The sequence below is a fragment of the Lynx canadensis genome, chromosome F1 (assembly GCF_007474595.2).
Source record: "Lynx canadensis isolate LIC74 chromosome F1, mLynCan4.pri.v2, whole genome shotgun sequence".
Classification (NCBI taxonomy): domain Eukaryota; kingdom Metazoa; phylum Chordata; class Mammalia; order Carnivora; family Felidae; genus Lynx; species Lynx canadensis.
This window is the reverse complement of record NC_044319.2, coordinates 11,630,458-11,646,827: the sequence shown is the minus strand read 5'-3', so window position 1 is coordinate 11,646,827 and position 16,370 is coordinate 11,630,458. Positions and strand designations below refer to the sequence as shown.

General features: G+C 39.9%; 1 protein-coding gene across 2 annotated transcripts in view; it reads left to right on the top strand.

Moving 5' to 3' along the window:
* NME7 (NME/NM23 family member 7) overlaps positions 1-16,370 on the top strand; it is a 264,656-nt gene that overhangs the window by 202,953 nt on the left and 45,333 nt on the right. For both annotated transcript variants that reach the window (XM_030302771.1, XM_030302772.1), the window contains exon 11: positions 1,365-1,472. In XM_030302771.1, coding sequence (XP_030158631.1) covers positions 1,365-1,472 — 108 coding nt within the window. The remainder of the gene's footprint in view (positions 1-1,364; positions 1,473-16,370) is intronic.

The following is a 16,370-nucleotide window of genomic DNA, read 5'->3' as shown; positions in this document are numbered from 1 at the left end:
AATATATTAAGAATCATAATCAAAAAGAACAAGAAAAGCCTAGTAGAAAAATGGAGAAAAGACAAGAATAAGCATTTTACAAGAGTGGATGTATATGAAAGGACACTAAACTTCTCTAGTAATTACAGAAATGTGAACTGTAAGAATACAATGAGACACCATTTAACACCCACCAGTATGGCAAAATTAAAGAGTCAGCCAGTATGAAATGTTGGATTTTATGTGGATAACGGGAATTATTATGCATTGATGGTTGAGGGCAAATTATTACAACCACTTAAGAAAATGGTTTGACAGTACCTAGTATAATTGAATATGCATGTGCAGACAAAACTCTTGTACGTATACACTACTATGTACAAGAATGCTTGTAGCAGAATTTGTGTGTGTGTGTGTGTGTGTGTGTGTGTGTGTGTGTGTATGCCAAAAGCAGGGAGTGGAGAAGGAAAGGGGGAAAGAGAAGAAATTAGTTCAATGTCCCTCAACAGGAAACGGAATAAAATATGCTCAGTCATACACTGGATTTATATAGTAATAAAAACAAATGAATTATGACTATAACAACATGGATAAATCTGAAAAACAGTGTTTTGAAAACTAAACAAGGGAATCTTTAAATAAAATTGAGAGTAACGGGCACCTCCGGGTAGACGTAGGGATGGGATAGGTGGAGTCAGGATAAAGTCCCACACAGGGGACATCAAAGTTATTGCTTTGTTTTAATTCACCTAAATAGTGGGTACACAGGTATTTGTTTCATTTATCAAAAATTTTCATATATATTAAATGCCATTTTTGTAAGTAGATGTCAGAATTAAAATTGAAGTTTTGGAAGTGCTTCACTTAGAATAAAAAAAAGACTAATAAGCAGGTCATGAATACTCCCACATCTTTCATTTTTTTTTAACCTCTTGTTTCTTTTACCCTCAAGTTGGAGTTATTTGTAACCATTTTCCCCCTCATATGAGCTAGTACTAAAGCTGATACAACCGTAACATTTTGAAAAATCTTTTGAAATCCATGCAAACTAATTCATTTTAAATCAAGTTGTTAGGGTACAGTCTTTCACAGTAATGAACTAGGTTCATATTTTATGTGATTCCCATAATCTGTTAATAAAAAAGATGTGATTATTATTGCCCTCTCGACTTTACAACAGGCCACAGAAAAAGCCTAGTGAATGAACTGAAATTTTTCATCGCTCAAAGTTTCATGCATTCGTGCTGTTTCCAGGAAAAAATCAGTGCCATCAATGTATACGTGTATTTCGTAAACAAATAATTCAAGTGTTTCCTGTAGCTGGTGTTTTTCTTATTAACACCGTATGACTGACTTTAATCTTTATGTGAATATGTATTTAATAGGAAATTGCCCGGCATTTACGCCCTGGAACGCTCAGAGCAATCTTTGGTAAAACTAAGATCCAGAACGCTGTCCACTGTACTGATCTACCAGAGGATGGCCTATTAGAGGTAAGATAAAGAAAGGTAAACATCATATTTGTATTTCAAACTCGTAATTTCAGCAGTTCTGGCGTGTGTAAGAGACCTTTTAATATTCTTGGATTATATACTATTACTTGGCCATCTGATGACTTCAGACTGCAACTTTAAATGACCAAATTGTAAGATGCTGTATGTAACTCAAAGAATTAACGTATTTTTGTGATTGGCATATATTACGTAGATGGCGATATTTTAATGTATATATTTAACAATAATTTTAAAAAACGAAAAGCTATGGGGCGCCTGGGTGGCTCAGTTAGTTAAGTGTCCGACTTTGGCTCAGGGCATGATCTCACGGTTCCTGGGTTTGAGGCCCGCATCGGGCTCTGTGATGTCAGCACAGAGCTGGCTTCGGATCTTCTTCTGTCCCCCTCTCTCTCTGCCTCTCCAGCGCCAAAAATAAACAAACATTAAATTAAGAAAGAAAAGCTACAGGATTCATTAGATAATGTGAAATGTGTTTTAAAGTCAGGTAAAAATACCATTACCTTAAGTTTCTAGTCATAAAAACACGTAAGGAAATTAAGAAGTCAAATATGCAGTGCGATAATATTAAAAGTAATAGTTACCGTTTACTGACTATATGCTGGGTTCTATCTAGCATGATAGATAAACACTTTGTATAAGTTAATTATTTTAATCTCCAAAGGAACTTTAATAGGTTATTACTATTATGTCCATTTTTTTCAGTGAAATAAATTGAGACACAGAAGTTAAGTAGTAACATTCTTTTTTTTTTTTTTTTTTTTAATTTTTTTTTTTTCAACGTTTATTTATTTTTGGGACAGAGAGAGACAGAGCATGAACGGGGGAGGGGCAGAGAGAGAGGGAGACACAGAATCGGAAACAGGCTCCAGGCTCTGAGCCATCAGCCCAGAGCCCGACGCGGGGCTCGAACTCACGGACCGCGAGATCGTGACCTGGCTGAAGTCGGACGCTTAACCGACTGCGCCACCCAGGCGCCCCAGTAGTAACATTCTTAAATCAAACCGCTCCTATAGGACAGAGCCATATGTTGACCTCTCATCTGTGTAATTAACATAAAATAGAAAACAATGAAAAATTATAAGAAAATATTAGTGAATATTAGTCTGGTTGGGTTTTTAAAAAGTCATTTCTACTGGGCTGATGGCTCCGAGCCTGGAGCCTGTTTCCGATTCTGTGTCTCCCTCTCTCTCTGCCCCTCCCCCGTTCATGCTCTGTCTCTGTCCCAAAAATAAATAAAAAACGTTGAAAAAAAAAAAAAAAGGGGGCGCCTGGGTGGCGCAGTCGGTTAAGCGTCCGACTTCAGCCAGGTCACGATCTCGCGGTCCGTGAGTTTGAGCCCCGCGTCGGGCTCTGAGCTGATGGCTCAGAGCCTGGAGCCTGTTTCCGATTCTGTGTCTCCCTCTCTCTCTGCCCCTCCCCCGTTCATGCTCTGTCTCTCTCTGTTCCAAAAATAAATAAAAAACGTTGAAAAAAAAATAAAAAAAGTCATTTCTAGGCCAACAGCAAATAAACTTTAAAAAAAAAATTGAAATTTCATTCTGCAGTTTTAACGCTTTTGTATGTCAAAAGGAACTGAAATGAAATGAAAAGACACATGATAAACCAAAGTGATGATAGCATCAATGACAGAAAACGATTGACACCCTCAAAACATATTTATTTTAGAGAGTATTATTTATGTTTTATGTCAAATTTATCAGTCTTTTTTTTTTTTTTTTTTTGCATCTCAAGTCATACAAAGAGAAAGTCTTCCCCCACATTTTGTTTTCATTTTCTTACATTGAAATGTTCAGTCCACCTGGAACTTGACGTATGTTGTCGGGTGCGGACTAGTCAGCTGTCACAACATCGTTAAATCCTTCCATGCCTTCACTGTTACTTCTCATTTATTAAAGGCTTATACACATCTGTGCCTGTTTCTGAACTTTCTGTCTTTTTCAATTGGCCTGGGCCAACAAAGTACGGTTTTTATTATTGTACTTGATACTTTGAAAAAATTTTCTTGCTTTATTCTTTTAAGTTTATTCCTCCACAGGAACTTTACCCTACTCCCCCAGGATGTAAGCGGGACCTTGACTAACATTATGCTTATAAATTAATGTGGAAGTCACTTATCTATAATTGTGAGTCTCCAACTGTGTATGCCTCTTCTTTTATGCAAGCAATAGGGTGTTTTTTCATAGGGGTCTTGACGTGGCATATTAGATTTATTCTCATCCGTTTTTGTTTTTGTTGCTATCGAGAGTGACTTTGTTAACTCCATTAAGGTTTTTTGCTATAATCCAAGATGTTAATGTGATAAACATGTGATTACATGGTAATGTATTCTTATCTAAATTATGCACCCTGGTACGAAATTTTGACATACTTGTGAAATATAAAAATGTAACAAACTTCATTTTATAATTACCCAGGGTATGCCATGTTTACTTAAAATTTTCACCAACTTTATAAATAGTCCTTTTACCTTCTGAGAGTTTAGGACCCATAGACTAGGTTTGAGTACAGACTGTTCAATGAAATTGAAATATTATTAAATTATGAAATGTATTATTTTATGAAATTTATGAAACTTATTTATTACAAAGCTATTTACTAAATGACTAAAATCTTTCTAACTTAACTGCTTGGGAGATTTCATTGTGTTAATAACAGTGTGGTTTAGAGAATTCATCAAAAACCAGAAGTTGTAGCTGCAGCAGCCTGGTGATTCATACTTGATGTAACCTTGGATAAGTCCCTTTTTCTTTCCATGTCTCACTTTTATCAGCAAAATGGAACAAAGACTGCTGACAGAACCAAGGGATGTTCTCCTAGTTAGGGATTAACCGTTGCAGATTGTTACTTGGCTTTAAATGATAAAGTATTATAAAACACTTAGAAGTCAAAATTGTTATCTGTTCATAGCTCTCTAAAGCGAAATTCAGAGCAACATAAAGACAAGCTGTTGGATCAGGGGAGCCCTTTATACTCCTGCTCATTAAGAGAACACCCTTTAGATGTAGGTTGACCGTAAAATGGATTGCCTAATCCAGGAACTTTCCGAAAGGCAGCTCCATTCAGACAAGATGCTAGGACAAAAGACATAAACTGGAACTGTCATTGGCACCCTGGGATTATGGGCTCCCTGTTTACGTGGGGAGCCAGGGAAATGGAAAAAAGTTACTTTTCCTTAATCTTTCCCTCAGGTGGTATTTCCTGAGCTGAGTTTATTTATTGTCATATGTATAGATTTTAGAAGGTATGGTTTCAATTCATATTTTATTACCATCTATTTTATGGACTTATTTTTGTAGCCAATGATTACAGCACGTATTACTTGCTGGCATTGTAATGGGATTTCAGAGTCAAACAAGACATTTCTCTTGTCCTTATTGAGCTCACAGTAAGTTTTAAGGTCAGGGATCTTTTTTTTTTTTTTTTTAGTGTTTATTTATTTTGAGAGAGAGAGAGAGAGAGAGAGAGCAAGCTGGGGAGGGACAGAGAGAGGGAGACACAGAATCTGAAGCAGGCTCCAGACTCTGAGCTGTCAGCCCAGAGCCCGACACGGGGATCAAACCCATGAACGGTGAGATCATGACCTGAGCCGAAACCAAGAGTCAGACACTTAACCGACTGAGCCACGCACGCGCCCATAGAAGTCTTAACATGAATATAGCAATCGGATTTATTCGGAGGCTCTGAACTGTGACATAGCCATTTTTGTGGTTATAGGAATAAATGACAGTATCTCTGGTATGAGACATCTTATAAGGCTGTTTCACTGGTAATGTTCCGGATACTTCATTGGTAGTAACTCTAAAGATCTTAAATTTGAGCTGTAAAGAAAGCATTAATGGCAAAGTGTATAGCAAAACTAGTTGAAAGAAATTCTTTAATTAAAGAATTAAAGAAATATTAGTTTTTTACTAAGGGCAAAGGATTCGGAAAGGTGAGGCTTCAGCAAGACAGGTACCCTCATATTGCTGAGGACAGCTACATGGCAACAGGTATTGCAAGCCACGGAGTTTTTCCGATGGGTTCCAGAATTCTACTTCTTAGAATCTAACCGGGGGGGGGGGGGGGGGGGGGGGGGAATACAAAATAGAAACTTCCCTGCACAGATGTTCATTGAAGGAGTATTTGGGGCAATTGAAATCAGAAATAATGTGCGTGTCCAAAGGTCCCTCCTCTGAGAAGGCTTTCCTGATCCTCCCTGCCTGTATCAAAGGTCCTTCCGTGTTTTCATAGGGTTTTGCTTCCCTCTCACATAGCAGCATAGCCCACAGCTGACACAGCCCTGCACCCTGCACTCCGCACTCATTTCATCGTGCTAGGTTTCCTCATTCCATAAATGAAGATAATAGCAGTGCCCGCCCTATCAGGTAGCATGGTGCCTTGCACAGAGTAATTGCTCAACAAATGATAGCAATTATATTGTTGTTAACCACAGCACATTGTTCGCTTACATATATTTCCCCAGAAGACTGAATACTCATAGGGAAGAGAATCTGTCTTGCCTAGCACGTAAATGCTCCTCCATGAATCATTTTTGAAGAAAAAGAGGGAAGGATTTGGTGAAATAAATTATGGTTCATGCACTCCGTGCAGAAGTATGTAACCTTTTTTTTTTTTCCAAATGATGATGATGATGATGATGATGATGATGAACTACAGCAACAGATTCCAGCCTTGGTTGCACATCTGGATCACCTAGGCCATTTTGAAAATACTGATGCCCAGACCTACCCTTAGAGATTCTAATTATTTTTCTTTTGAACAATTTCAGACTTCAAAAAAGTTGCAAGTACAGTGCAAAACAATTTTTTTTCATGAACATTTGGGATTAAGTTGCCAGCATAATGTCCTGTATCTGAATACTTTAGTGTGTGTTTTTAACATAAAGGGGCATTTCCTACATCCAAGTCAGGAAATTAACATCGATATGTTGCTACTGTTTAATCTTTAAATCCCATTCAGGTCTCTCCCATTGTCTCAGTAATGTGTTTTAATAGCAAAAGCATCCGGGTCAGAGTCACCCATTGTGTTTGGTTCTCTGCTTAGTTTCTTTCAATGTGGAACTTGCCTCAGACTTTCTTGCCTGTTGACTTTCGTGACCTTGACACTTTTGACAATAACAAGCAGAGATTCTAATATAATTGGTCCGTTTACTCCTTTGCTCATCAGAAACCTTTCTAGATGGTTTCTGTGTACACTTCTAATGAGACTCTGACACACTGATTTTGCTGAACGGCAGGTATGGCTTATACAAAAGAGCCACTTGTTGGCTCCCCATTGTCCAGGAAGCTGTGTGATGCCTGTTGGATTTTATGACCCGACATTGTGTATGCCTCCCCCTGCTCCACTTAGCCCGAGTCCTCCTCTCACGCACATCACTGGTGATATTTCTTGAGTTTTACTTCCTCCTTCATCTTTCCCAAAGCTTCTCTGCTGCTCGTGTTCCTTCTGTAGTCAGTTCCCAGCACTGCTGTTTTCTGATTGTCTTCATAGGAACAACCAACACTTTACATGTACTGAAGTTGAAATTCTCAAAGTTGCTGAATAGGTATATAGTAGAAAATACAGTGTTTGAATTTTGAATTGTATATAACAAAATAGTATATCAGTCATTGATTCAGATATTTACATTTTTTTAAATTGAAAACACAGCACTGGGGACACGGCAGTAAAGAGGATCCATGCAGCTCCTGCCTTTGTGGAGTTTACCTTTTAGGAGATAGTAATCATAGTAATTGTTTTTTAGAATAACGAGAACATGGATCTTTCCTCTGTTTTTGTTTTCCTGGTATTCTGTAACTTGGTTATATCACTTTTGTGGTCATAAAACTAAAATTTTTAAAGTTGATCAAATATTTCATTATATGTATAAATAGTTGGTCAAAACAAATATGAGTTTGGATATATAATTATTTCTGCATTGATTCCTGTTCTGGTACACTCTGGAAAAAAGTTAATCAAACATTAGCCAGAAATAAACAGAGGTGTAGGAATAAAATGGTTGGACAGGCCTGGCTTTCTTGGCCGTGGTTAGTACGGGCCTCTGCACACACTGACACTCATAATTTATCTTTAGTTTTAGTTTCTATCTCAAAGGAAGAGTTGTGATTTTTACTAGTACACTGTCAAAGAGGGAACAACTTGTACTAAGACAAAAGCGAACAGCTTTCTCTAAGAGATTTAAAAATAGTTCAGTAAGGCTGGGACTTTGACCTTGAGGTGGAAAATGGCAAGAGATAAGGCTAGGAAAGTCATCAAGGGCCTTGTAAAGTCATATTAAGACATCTGAACTTTATCCGGAGGGCAACAGGAATCCAAATAAATGTTTTACACAGGGAAATAGCACAATCGTATCTGTGTTACAGGGATCACTCTGGCTGCAGGATGGAGAACAGATCCAGGGGGAGGGGAGGGTTTCTGGTCAGTCTGGAGGGAGAAAGACCTGGCCAAAGGCTGTTAAGGTAATTTAGGGGAAGATTCTGGTAGCCTGAATGGATGTGGCAGTAGGAACAGTCAAGAGACATTTAGGGGGCCAGAACAGATAGCCTCAGAAACTACTTGGATGTGAAGGGGAACCTAGGAGAATGAGACCAGATTAACTCCTGTCTCCAAGTGAAGGTGATGGCGACCGCTGTCGTTATCTGTGACACCTAAATTTCTTAAACCCAGAGTTCGTTCATAAATTTGATGGCCAAAGCCTAACGTGATCTCATGTGTAAGTTTTCTACAACCCGCTTAGGTGACTCACGTGTTCAGTGACTCCTATGCAGTACGTAGCATGTGAAGAAGGCTTGAGACAGCCATGGAGAAAGAGCTGATGGCAAAATACAGATTTCTGGGTGATATTTAGGGTGAGGTTTTTGCAGGTGGGTGCATGAGGCAAGATCACTGAGGATGTCAGCAAGAGTGGTTGAAGTCCTAAATAAGGGAAGGTGTATGGGGGGGGGGGGAGGTGCCAGAATAAAGGCAGAAAGTCAAAAGGGACTGAAAGCCTTTCTGAAACTTACGGACAGACGTCCTGGAACAACCGAGGGAGGGAGCTCTGATCAGAGTAGACTCATCTGAATTTAAAATTTCAGAGGTGGCGCTCGGGAGAGGCTGAGGTTCAGGGCGTGGCCGTGGAAGAGGCCGTGGCCCAGAGCGGAGGCCACCTTCGGTCACCAGAGATGTGGAGGCTTCAGCGTTGAAATTAAAGTGAAATTAAAGTCACCTGGGATCTTGGCCGGGAGGCAGGGTGGAGCAGAAAATGGTGATCCAAAGTTTGAAGTTCCCAGCAAAGGAGGGCCGTGAACCTGAGGCGTGTGACAGCAACGAGGAGGAGAAGAGAGGATCTAGCCAGATGGCAGAGCCTCGGAGTTGAGGGCCTCCGTGAGGGAGAAAGAGGAGCACTGTTTTTATGCGGCTGGCGAGACAAGCTGCACCCAAGGGCCCGAGGAGGTGATGACTTCGGGGAGATCCAGGTCTCATTTGAGGCCGGGAGGCCTGGTGAAGAAGTTCAAGTTTCAAGGGAGTTTACTTTGACACCGAGGGGCCACAGAGAGCCAGGGGAGAGGAATCCCAGAGCCAGGCAAGAGTAACAAGATGGGGGGAAATGGGTGACCAGTTGGAGGTCTGAACGTAGGCCGCCTGGGCCTGGTAGAGCCCATCTTCATGCTCCTCACGGGCATTCTTAGCTTGTGCTTTGTGCCTGTGGTCCCCGTATGGTTGTTGGAGCTGCATCGATCACTATTGTGGTCCAGGCAGGAGGGGGGAAGAGCAGGGGGCAAGAGGTGAAAAATACCGGCTCAGTCAGCATCCTCCTCCCTGCACACTCTGAGGAGCTTTTCCAGGAGGCCCACCCCACAAATTCTGCCTATGATTTGTCTGCTGATTTCGTCCCATGGCCACCCCCTTCTTCAAGGGGAACTGGTAAACGGAGTTCTCTTCGTTGACAACATTGCTCCCTCCAACACAGTCAGGTTTCTGTTGGAAGGAAGAAAGGGAGAGTGAGCATTGGGGAGGGGGAGGGCAGCCTGTGCCACAATGGTCAACAAGAATAACAGGTGTTTAGCCGGGGACCAGGTTTCCAGTAGAATCGGCCCCTGCCGTTCCCCACTGTGGTGGTTCTCAAGCGTCCTACCCTGATCAGCAGCACCTGCATCATCTGACAACTTTGTGGAGCTGAAACTCCCTGGCCCCACCCTAGACTCCTGACTCATAAACTCATAAACTCTGGGGGGTCCGGCCCAGGAATCGGCTGTAACCAGCCCTCCACGTAATTCCGCTGCCCTAAGGCAGTGGGTTCCCGGCCAAGAACATGCGTCAAAATCACCCATGGAGCTTTAATTTTTATTTTTATTGCAGTATAGTTAACATGCGGTGTTATATTAATTTTAGATACGCAATATGGAGTTTTTAGAACTGTAAGCCTGGAGTGCTATCATAGAAGATTCTGGTTAAGTAGATTTTGGATGAGCCTCTTGTATCTGTGGGTTGTTGTTGTTGTTGTTGTTTAAATGTTGCTGGTGATTCTGACATAGCTAATAATTAAACTAGCATTTGGAAACTACTGACCTTTATACCTTTTGGGAAAAAGTTGGCCATGGTTCTGCTTTTGAGGAAAACCTGGACCCTGTCAGACCAGCAAAGGGATTATTTTGCTTCCAGGATTTAGAATTGGAAACAGCAGGCAGTGTCTGGAATTTGAAGGGATCTGTGGTCTCTCTCAATGGACTCAACGGCAGCCAAGGGTTATTACACTTCCAGGGAGGCCTGGCCCCTGATTCGAGAAGTCTGTGGCCTCTCTGAAAGGAGCCAGTCGTGACCTGGTTGATTACCTGGATTTCTTGGCTGACGTCTTCAGTGTTGAGGCTGCCATATGCCCTTTCAGGGGCTGATGAGAGGGCTGTGTGTGTGTGTGTGTGTGTGTGTGTGTGTGTGTGTGTGTGTATGTGTGTGTGCATTAATGCATGCCGAGGCTAACAAGGACCGAGGCCCTGGGTCTCTCACAGCTGTAAGCAGTTTTCCTCAGGTTCTTCACATCTGCACTCACCACTCAACATGGGCATGTGATGCACAGGTGTGCGGGGGGACCGAGCCGTATCTTCTCTCCCTGCTGGTTGTGTAAGTGCCTTGAGGGTCTGGACCTCTCGGACTTTTGAGTCTCTAGTCCCTGCCGAGCATAGTGCAGGCTTTTTAGTCAGTGTCTATCAGGTAAACGCATGGAGGAACGTATCATGAATGCGGCCGTGTGCCTCCACCCCCCCTTCACATGGCTGAAATGTCCCACACTCACGAGGTGAGCCCCACTTTCAAGGGCCCTCATCCCACCGCTGCCTCCATTTACTGGTTGTCAGAAAAGTCTATTGCTTCTTTCCCTGCTGACTGTGTGTGGCTAAAACCGGAACTAGGTGCACTGGAAAGTTGATGGTTTCCATGGATTTTTCGTCCTCTCAAGCAGAGCATTTCGGAAGTCTCTACACTAACCTTAAGAGTATCCTGAAAATATAATGAAAATATAATAAGCATTAGGCTATCAAATTCTAATTCTTTATGGCCCAATTAGTAATAAAGAATTGACGTTTTCTCAGATAAAGGAATCTTGGACTAAGGAGCCATTTCATGTTCCCTCCCGTATCCTGTCACGTACAGAGCTCATGTTTCCTGCTCAATTAATTACTTCTCCCCCAGAGGGTCCGCACATGATCTCCATAAGAAAGGGATCCTAATATTTCCCTCATTCGGCATAGGTAGGAGTTTATTTTTTATTCACAGCCATAATGGATCTCTATGTATAAAATGCTGAAATAGCTTATTCCCATTATAAATGTTTACTTCGTGGAAACTTCCATACCCATTAGCATTATACTATCCGGGCAGTCATTGTCATGACTGAAATCTCGTTCCGAGCAGGGAGCTTACATGTCCATGGGTCCCTCTTAGATTCCACATATAAGTGAAACGTTATGGTATTTGTGTTTCTCCGTCTGATTTATGTCACTTAGCATTATGCCCCCTGGACCCATCCATGTTGTTGCAAATGGCAACATCTCATTCTTTTTTTTTTTTTTTTTTTTTTTTACGACACAGTAATATTTTACTGTTTAAAGATACCACCTCTTGTTTATCCATTTATCTATCGATGCCACTTGAGTTGCTTCCATATCTTGTCCATTGTAAATAATGCTGCAATAAACACAGGGGCACATACATCTTTTTGAATTAGTGTTTTTGTTTCCTTTGGGTAAATGCCCAGTAGTGGCATTACTGGATCATATGGTGTTTCTCTTTTTCATTTTTTGAGGACCTGTTTTCCACAGTGGCTACACCAATTCACATTCCCACCAACAGTGTGTGAGGATTCTCTTTTCTCTACCTCCTCACCAACACTTGTTATTTCTTGTCTTTTTGATATTAGCCATAATATCAAATGGCTAATATCAGTATGTCAGGTGATCTCTCATGGTGCTGTGATTTGCATTTCCCTGATGATAAGTGATGTCGAGCACCTTTTCATGTGTCTGTTGGCCATCTGGATGTCTTAGGAAAAATGTCTATTCGGGTCCCCTGCCCATTTTAATCAGATTATTTGGGGTGTTTTTTTTTTTTTTTTGGTGTTGAGTTGTAGAAGTTGTTTATATATTTTGGGTATTAAGTCCTTACTGGATAGATCATTGCAAATATCTTCTTCTATTCAGTAGATTGCCTTTTAGTGTTGTTGATGGCTTCCGTTGCTGTGCAAAATCTGTTTAATGTAGTCCCAATAGTTTATTTTAGATTTTGTTTCCCTTGCCTGAGGAGACATACCTAGAAAAAAATGTTGCTATGGCTGAAGTCGGAAAAATCACTGCCTGTGTTCTAGGATTTTTATGGTTTCAGGTCTCACATATAGGTCTTTAATCCATTTTGAATTTATTTTTGTGTATGTTGTAAGAAAGTGGTCCAGGTTCCTTCTTTTGTGTATAGCGGTCTAGTTTTCTAAACGTCGCTTACTGAAAAGACTCTGTTTCACCATTATTTATTCTTGCCTCATTTGTGTTAGACTAATTGAGCATACCAGTATGGGTTTATTTCGAGGCTCCCTACCTGCTTTATCAGTCTGTGTGTCTATTTTTGTGCCAGGACTGTACTGCTTTGATTACTGTGGCTTTGTAGTATCTTTTGAAATCTGGGATTGTGACACCTCCAGCTTTGTTCTCTGTTCTCAAAGTTGCTTTGGCTGGTCAAGGCATTTTGTGTTTTCATACAGATTTTTAGGATTATTCTAATTCCGTGAAGAATGTTGTTGGCATTTTCATAGGAATCGCATCGAATCTGTCGATTGCCTTGGGTAATATGGATATTTTAACAATATTAATTCTTCCAGGCTGTAAGCACGGTATATCTTTCCATTTGTTTGTGTTGTTTTCAGTTTCTTTCATCAGTATTTTGTAGTTTTCAGAGTAGAGATCTTTCTCCTCAATTAAAGTTATTCCTAGGTATTCTGTTATTTTTGGTGCAATTTTAAATGGCATTGTATTAATTTCTCTTACTGTTACTTTGCTATTAGTGGATAGAAACAGCAGATTTCTGTATATTAATTTTGTATCTTGTAACTTTACTGAATTCATTTATCAGTTATGATAGTGTTTCGGTGGAGTCTTTAGGATTTTCTATGTATAGTAGTATATTACCCACAAATAGTGAGTTTTGCTTCTTCCTTACTAATTTGGATACTTTTTATTTTCTTTTTTCTGTCTGAATTGCTGCAGCTAAGATTTCCAGTACTGTGTTGAATGAAAGTGGTGAGAGTGGACATCCTTGTCTGGTTCCTGACCTTGGAAATCTCCTGGTTTTTTCCCATTAAGGATAATGTTAACTGTAGGTTTTTCATATATGGCCTTTATTATGTTGAGGAATGTTCCCTTTAAACCCACTTTATTGAGTTTTTATCATGAATGGATGTTGTATTTTGTCAAATATTTTTCCTGCGTCTGTTAAGATGATCACATGCTTTTTTTTTTTTTTTAATTTTTTTTTCAACATTTATTTATTTTTGGGACAGAGAGAGACAGAGCATGAACGGGGGAGGGGCAGAGAGAGAGGGAGACACAGAATCGGAAACAGGCTCCAGGCTCCGAGCCATCAGCCCAGAGCCTGACGCGGGGCTCGAACTCACAGACCGCGAGATCGTGACCTGACTGAAGTCGGACGCTTAACCGACTGCACCACCCAGGCGCCCCTAGATGATCACATGCTTTTTATCATTTCTCTTATTAATGTGATATATCACATTGATTGATTTATGGATATTGAGCCATCCAGCGTTAACTCTGCTTTAAATGTTTGGTAGAATTCATCTGTAAAGCCCCGTGGCCCTGGGCTTTGTTGGGAGTCTTTTGGTTACTGATTTAATTTAGTTGCTAATAATTGCTCTGTTTAAATTTTCTATTTCTGTCTGATTCGGTTTTGGAAGGCTCTATGTTTCTAAGAATTTATTTCTTCTAGGTTGTCCAGTATGCTGGCATATAATTGTTCATAATGTTCTCTTATAATCTTTGTATTTCTGTGATATCAGTGGTTATTTCTCCTCCTTCATTCTGATTTTATTTATTTTTCTTTTTTTCATGATAGTCTGCCTAAAGGTTTATCAATTTTGTTTATCTTTTCAAAGAGTAGCTCTTGGTTTCATTTATCCTTTCTATTATTTTTTTTAGTCTCTATTTCCTTTATTTCTGCTCTGATTTTTATTATTTCCTTCTTTCAATTATTATCTCCTTTGGCGTAAAGTTAGATTCTTTATTTGAGATTTTTCTTGTTTCTCCAGATAAGCCTGTATCACTATAACCTGTTAGAACTGCTTTTTCTCCATCAGAGGTTTTGGAACCATTGTGTTTATGTTTTCATTGGTCTCCATGTATTTTTTTATTTCCTTTTCGATTTCTTAGTTGACCCATTAATTGTTTAACAACATGTTGTTTAGCCTCCATGTGACTGTTTTTTCCAGATTTTTTTCTTAGAATTGAGTTCTAGTTTCATAATATTCTGTGAGGGAAAGATGCTTGATATTATTTCAGTCTTCTTACATTTCTTGAGATTTGTTTTGTGGCCTAACATGTCATCTATCCTGGAGAACATTCCATGTGCAGTTGAAAAAAAATGGATTCTGGTTTTGGATGGAGTGTTCCGTATATATCTATTAGGTGAGTGTGGTCTAACATATTGCTCAAAGCCACTGTTTCCTTGTTGATTTTCTGTCTGGATGATCTATCCATTGATGTAAGTGAGATGTTAAAGTTCCATACCACCATTGTATTCCTGTCAATTTCTCCCTTTATATCTGTTAATATTTGCTTCGTGTATTTAGGTGCCTCTATGTTGGGTCCATGGATAGTTACAACTATTGTGTCCTGTTTTTGGATTGATCTCTTGATCATTATGTAGTGCAGTTCTTGGTCTCTTGCTAAAGTTTTTGTTTTAAAGTCTCTTTCATCTGATAGGGGTATTGCTTCCCTGGATTTTTTTGTTTCCATTTGCATGATATGTTTTTCCATCCTTTCGCTTTTAGTCTATATGTGTCTTTAGGTCTGAAGTGAGTTTCTTATAGGCAGCACCTAGATGGATCTTGGGTTTTTTTGTTTTTGTTTGTTTGTTTGTTTATCCATTCATTCATTCTTTTGACGGGAGCATTTAGTCCATTTATATTTAAAGTAATTATGTTGTGTTCTGGGCTTTTTTAAAAAGTTCTGGTCTTTTCATTTATTCTTCTCTTACTCTCTTTGCTTGTGGTTTGATGGCTTTCTTTAGTGTTATGCTTGGATTCCTTTCCCTTTATATTAAGTTCAAATACATCCTTAAAAGCACTAACTTGTTACTTCTCCCTTCACATTTTAAGTATGTAATGTTGAATTTTGCACCTCTTTATTTTGTGTATCCCTTGACTGATTTTTGTAGATATAACTGCTTTTACTGCTTTTACGTTTTAACCTTCATATTGGCTCCGTAAGTGGTTAACCTACTACCTCTACTATATGCTTGCTTTTACCTGTGAATTTTTAAAATAATTTTCTTACTGGGGCGCCTGGGTGGCTCAGTCGGTTAAGCGTCCGACTTCAGCTCAGGTCACGATCTCACGGTCCGTGAGTTTGAGCCCCGTGTCGGGCTCCGGGCTGATGGCTCAGAGCCTGGAGCCTGTTTCCGATTCTGTGTCTCCCTCTCTCTCTGCCCCTCTCCCGTTCATGCTCTGTCTCTCTCTGTCTCAAAAATAAATAAACGTTAAAAAAAAATTTAGTTTTGTTGGTTGTTTCCTTTGCTGTGCAGAAGCTTTTTATCTTCATAAGGTCCCAGTAATTCACTTTTGCTTTTAATTCCCTTGCCTTTGGGGATGTGTCGAGTAAGAGATTGCTACGGCTGAGGTCAGAGAGATCTTTTCCTGCTTTCTCCTCTAAGGTTTTGATGGTTTCCTGTCTCACATTTAGGTCCTTTATCCATTTTGAGTTTATTTTTGTAAATGGTGTGAGAAAGTGGTCTAGTTTCAACCTTCTGCATGTTGCTGTCCAGTTCTCCCAGCACCATTTGTTAAAGAGGCTGTCTTTTTTCCATTGGATGTTCTTTCCTGCTTTGTCAAAGATGAGTTGGCCATACGTTTGTGGGTCTAGTTCTGGGGTTTCTATTCTATTCCATTGGTCTGTGTGTCTGTTTTTGTGCCAATACCATGCTGTCTTGATGATTACAGCTTTGTAGTAGAGGCTAAAGTCTGGGATTGTGATGCCTCCTGCTTTGGTCTTCTTCTTCAAAATTCCTTTGGCTATTCGGGGCCTTTTGTGGTTCCATATGAATTTTAGGATTGCTTGTTCTAATTTCGAGAAGAATGCTGGTGCAATTTTGATTGGGATTGCATTGAATGTGTAGATAGCTTTGGGT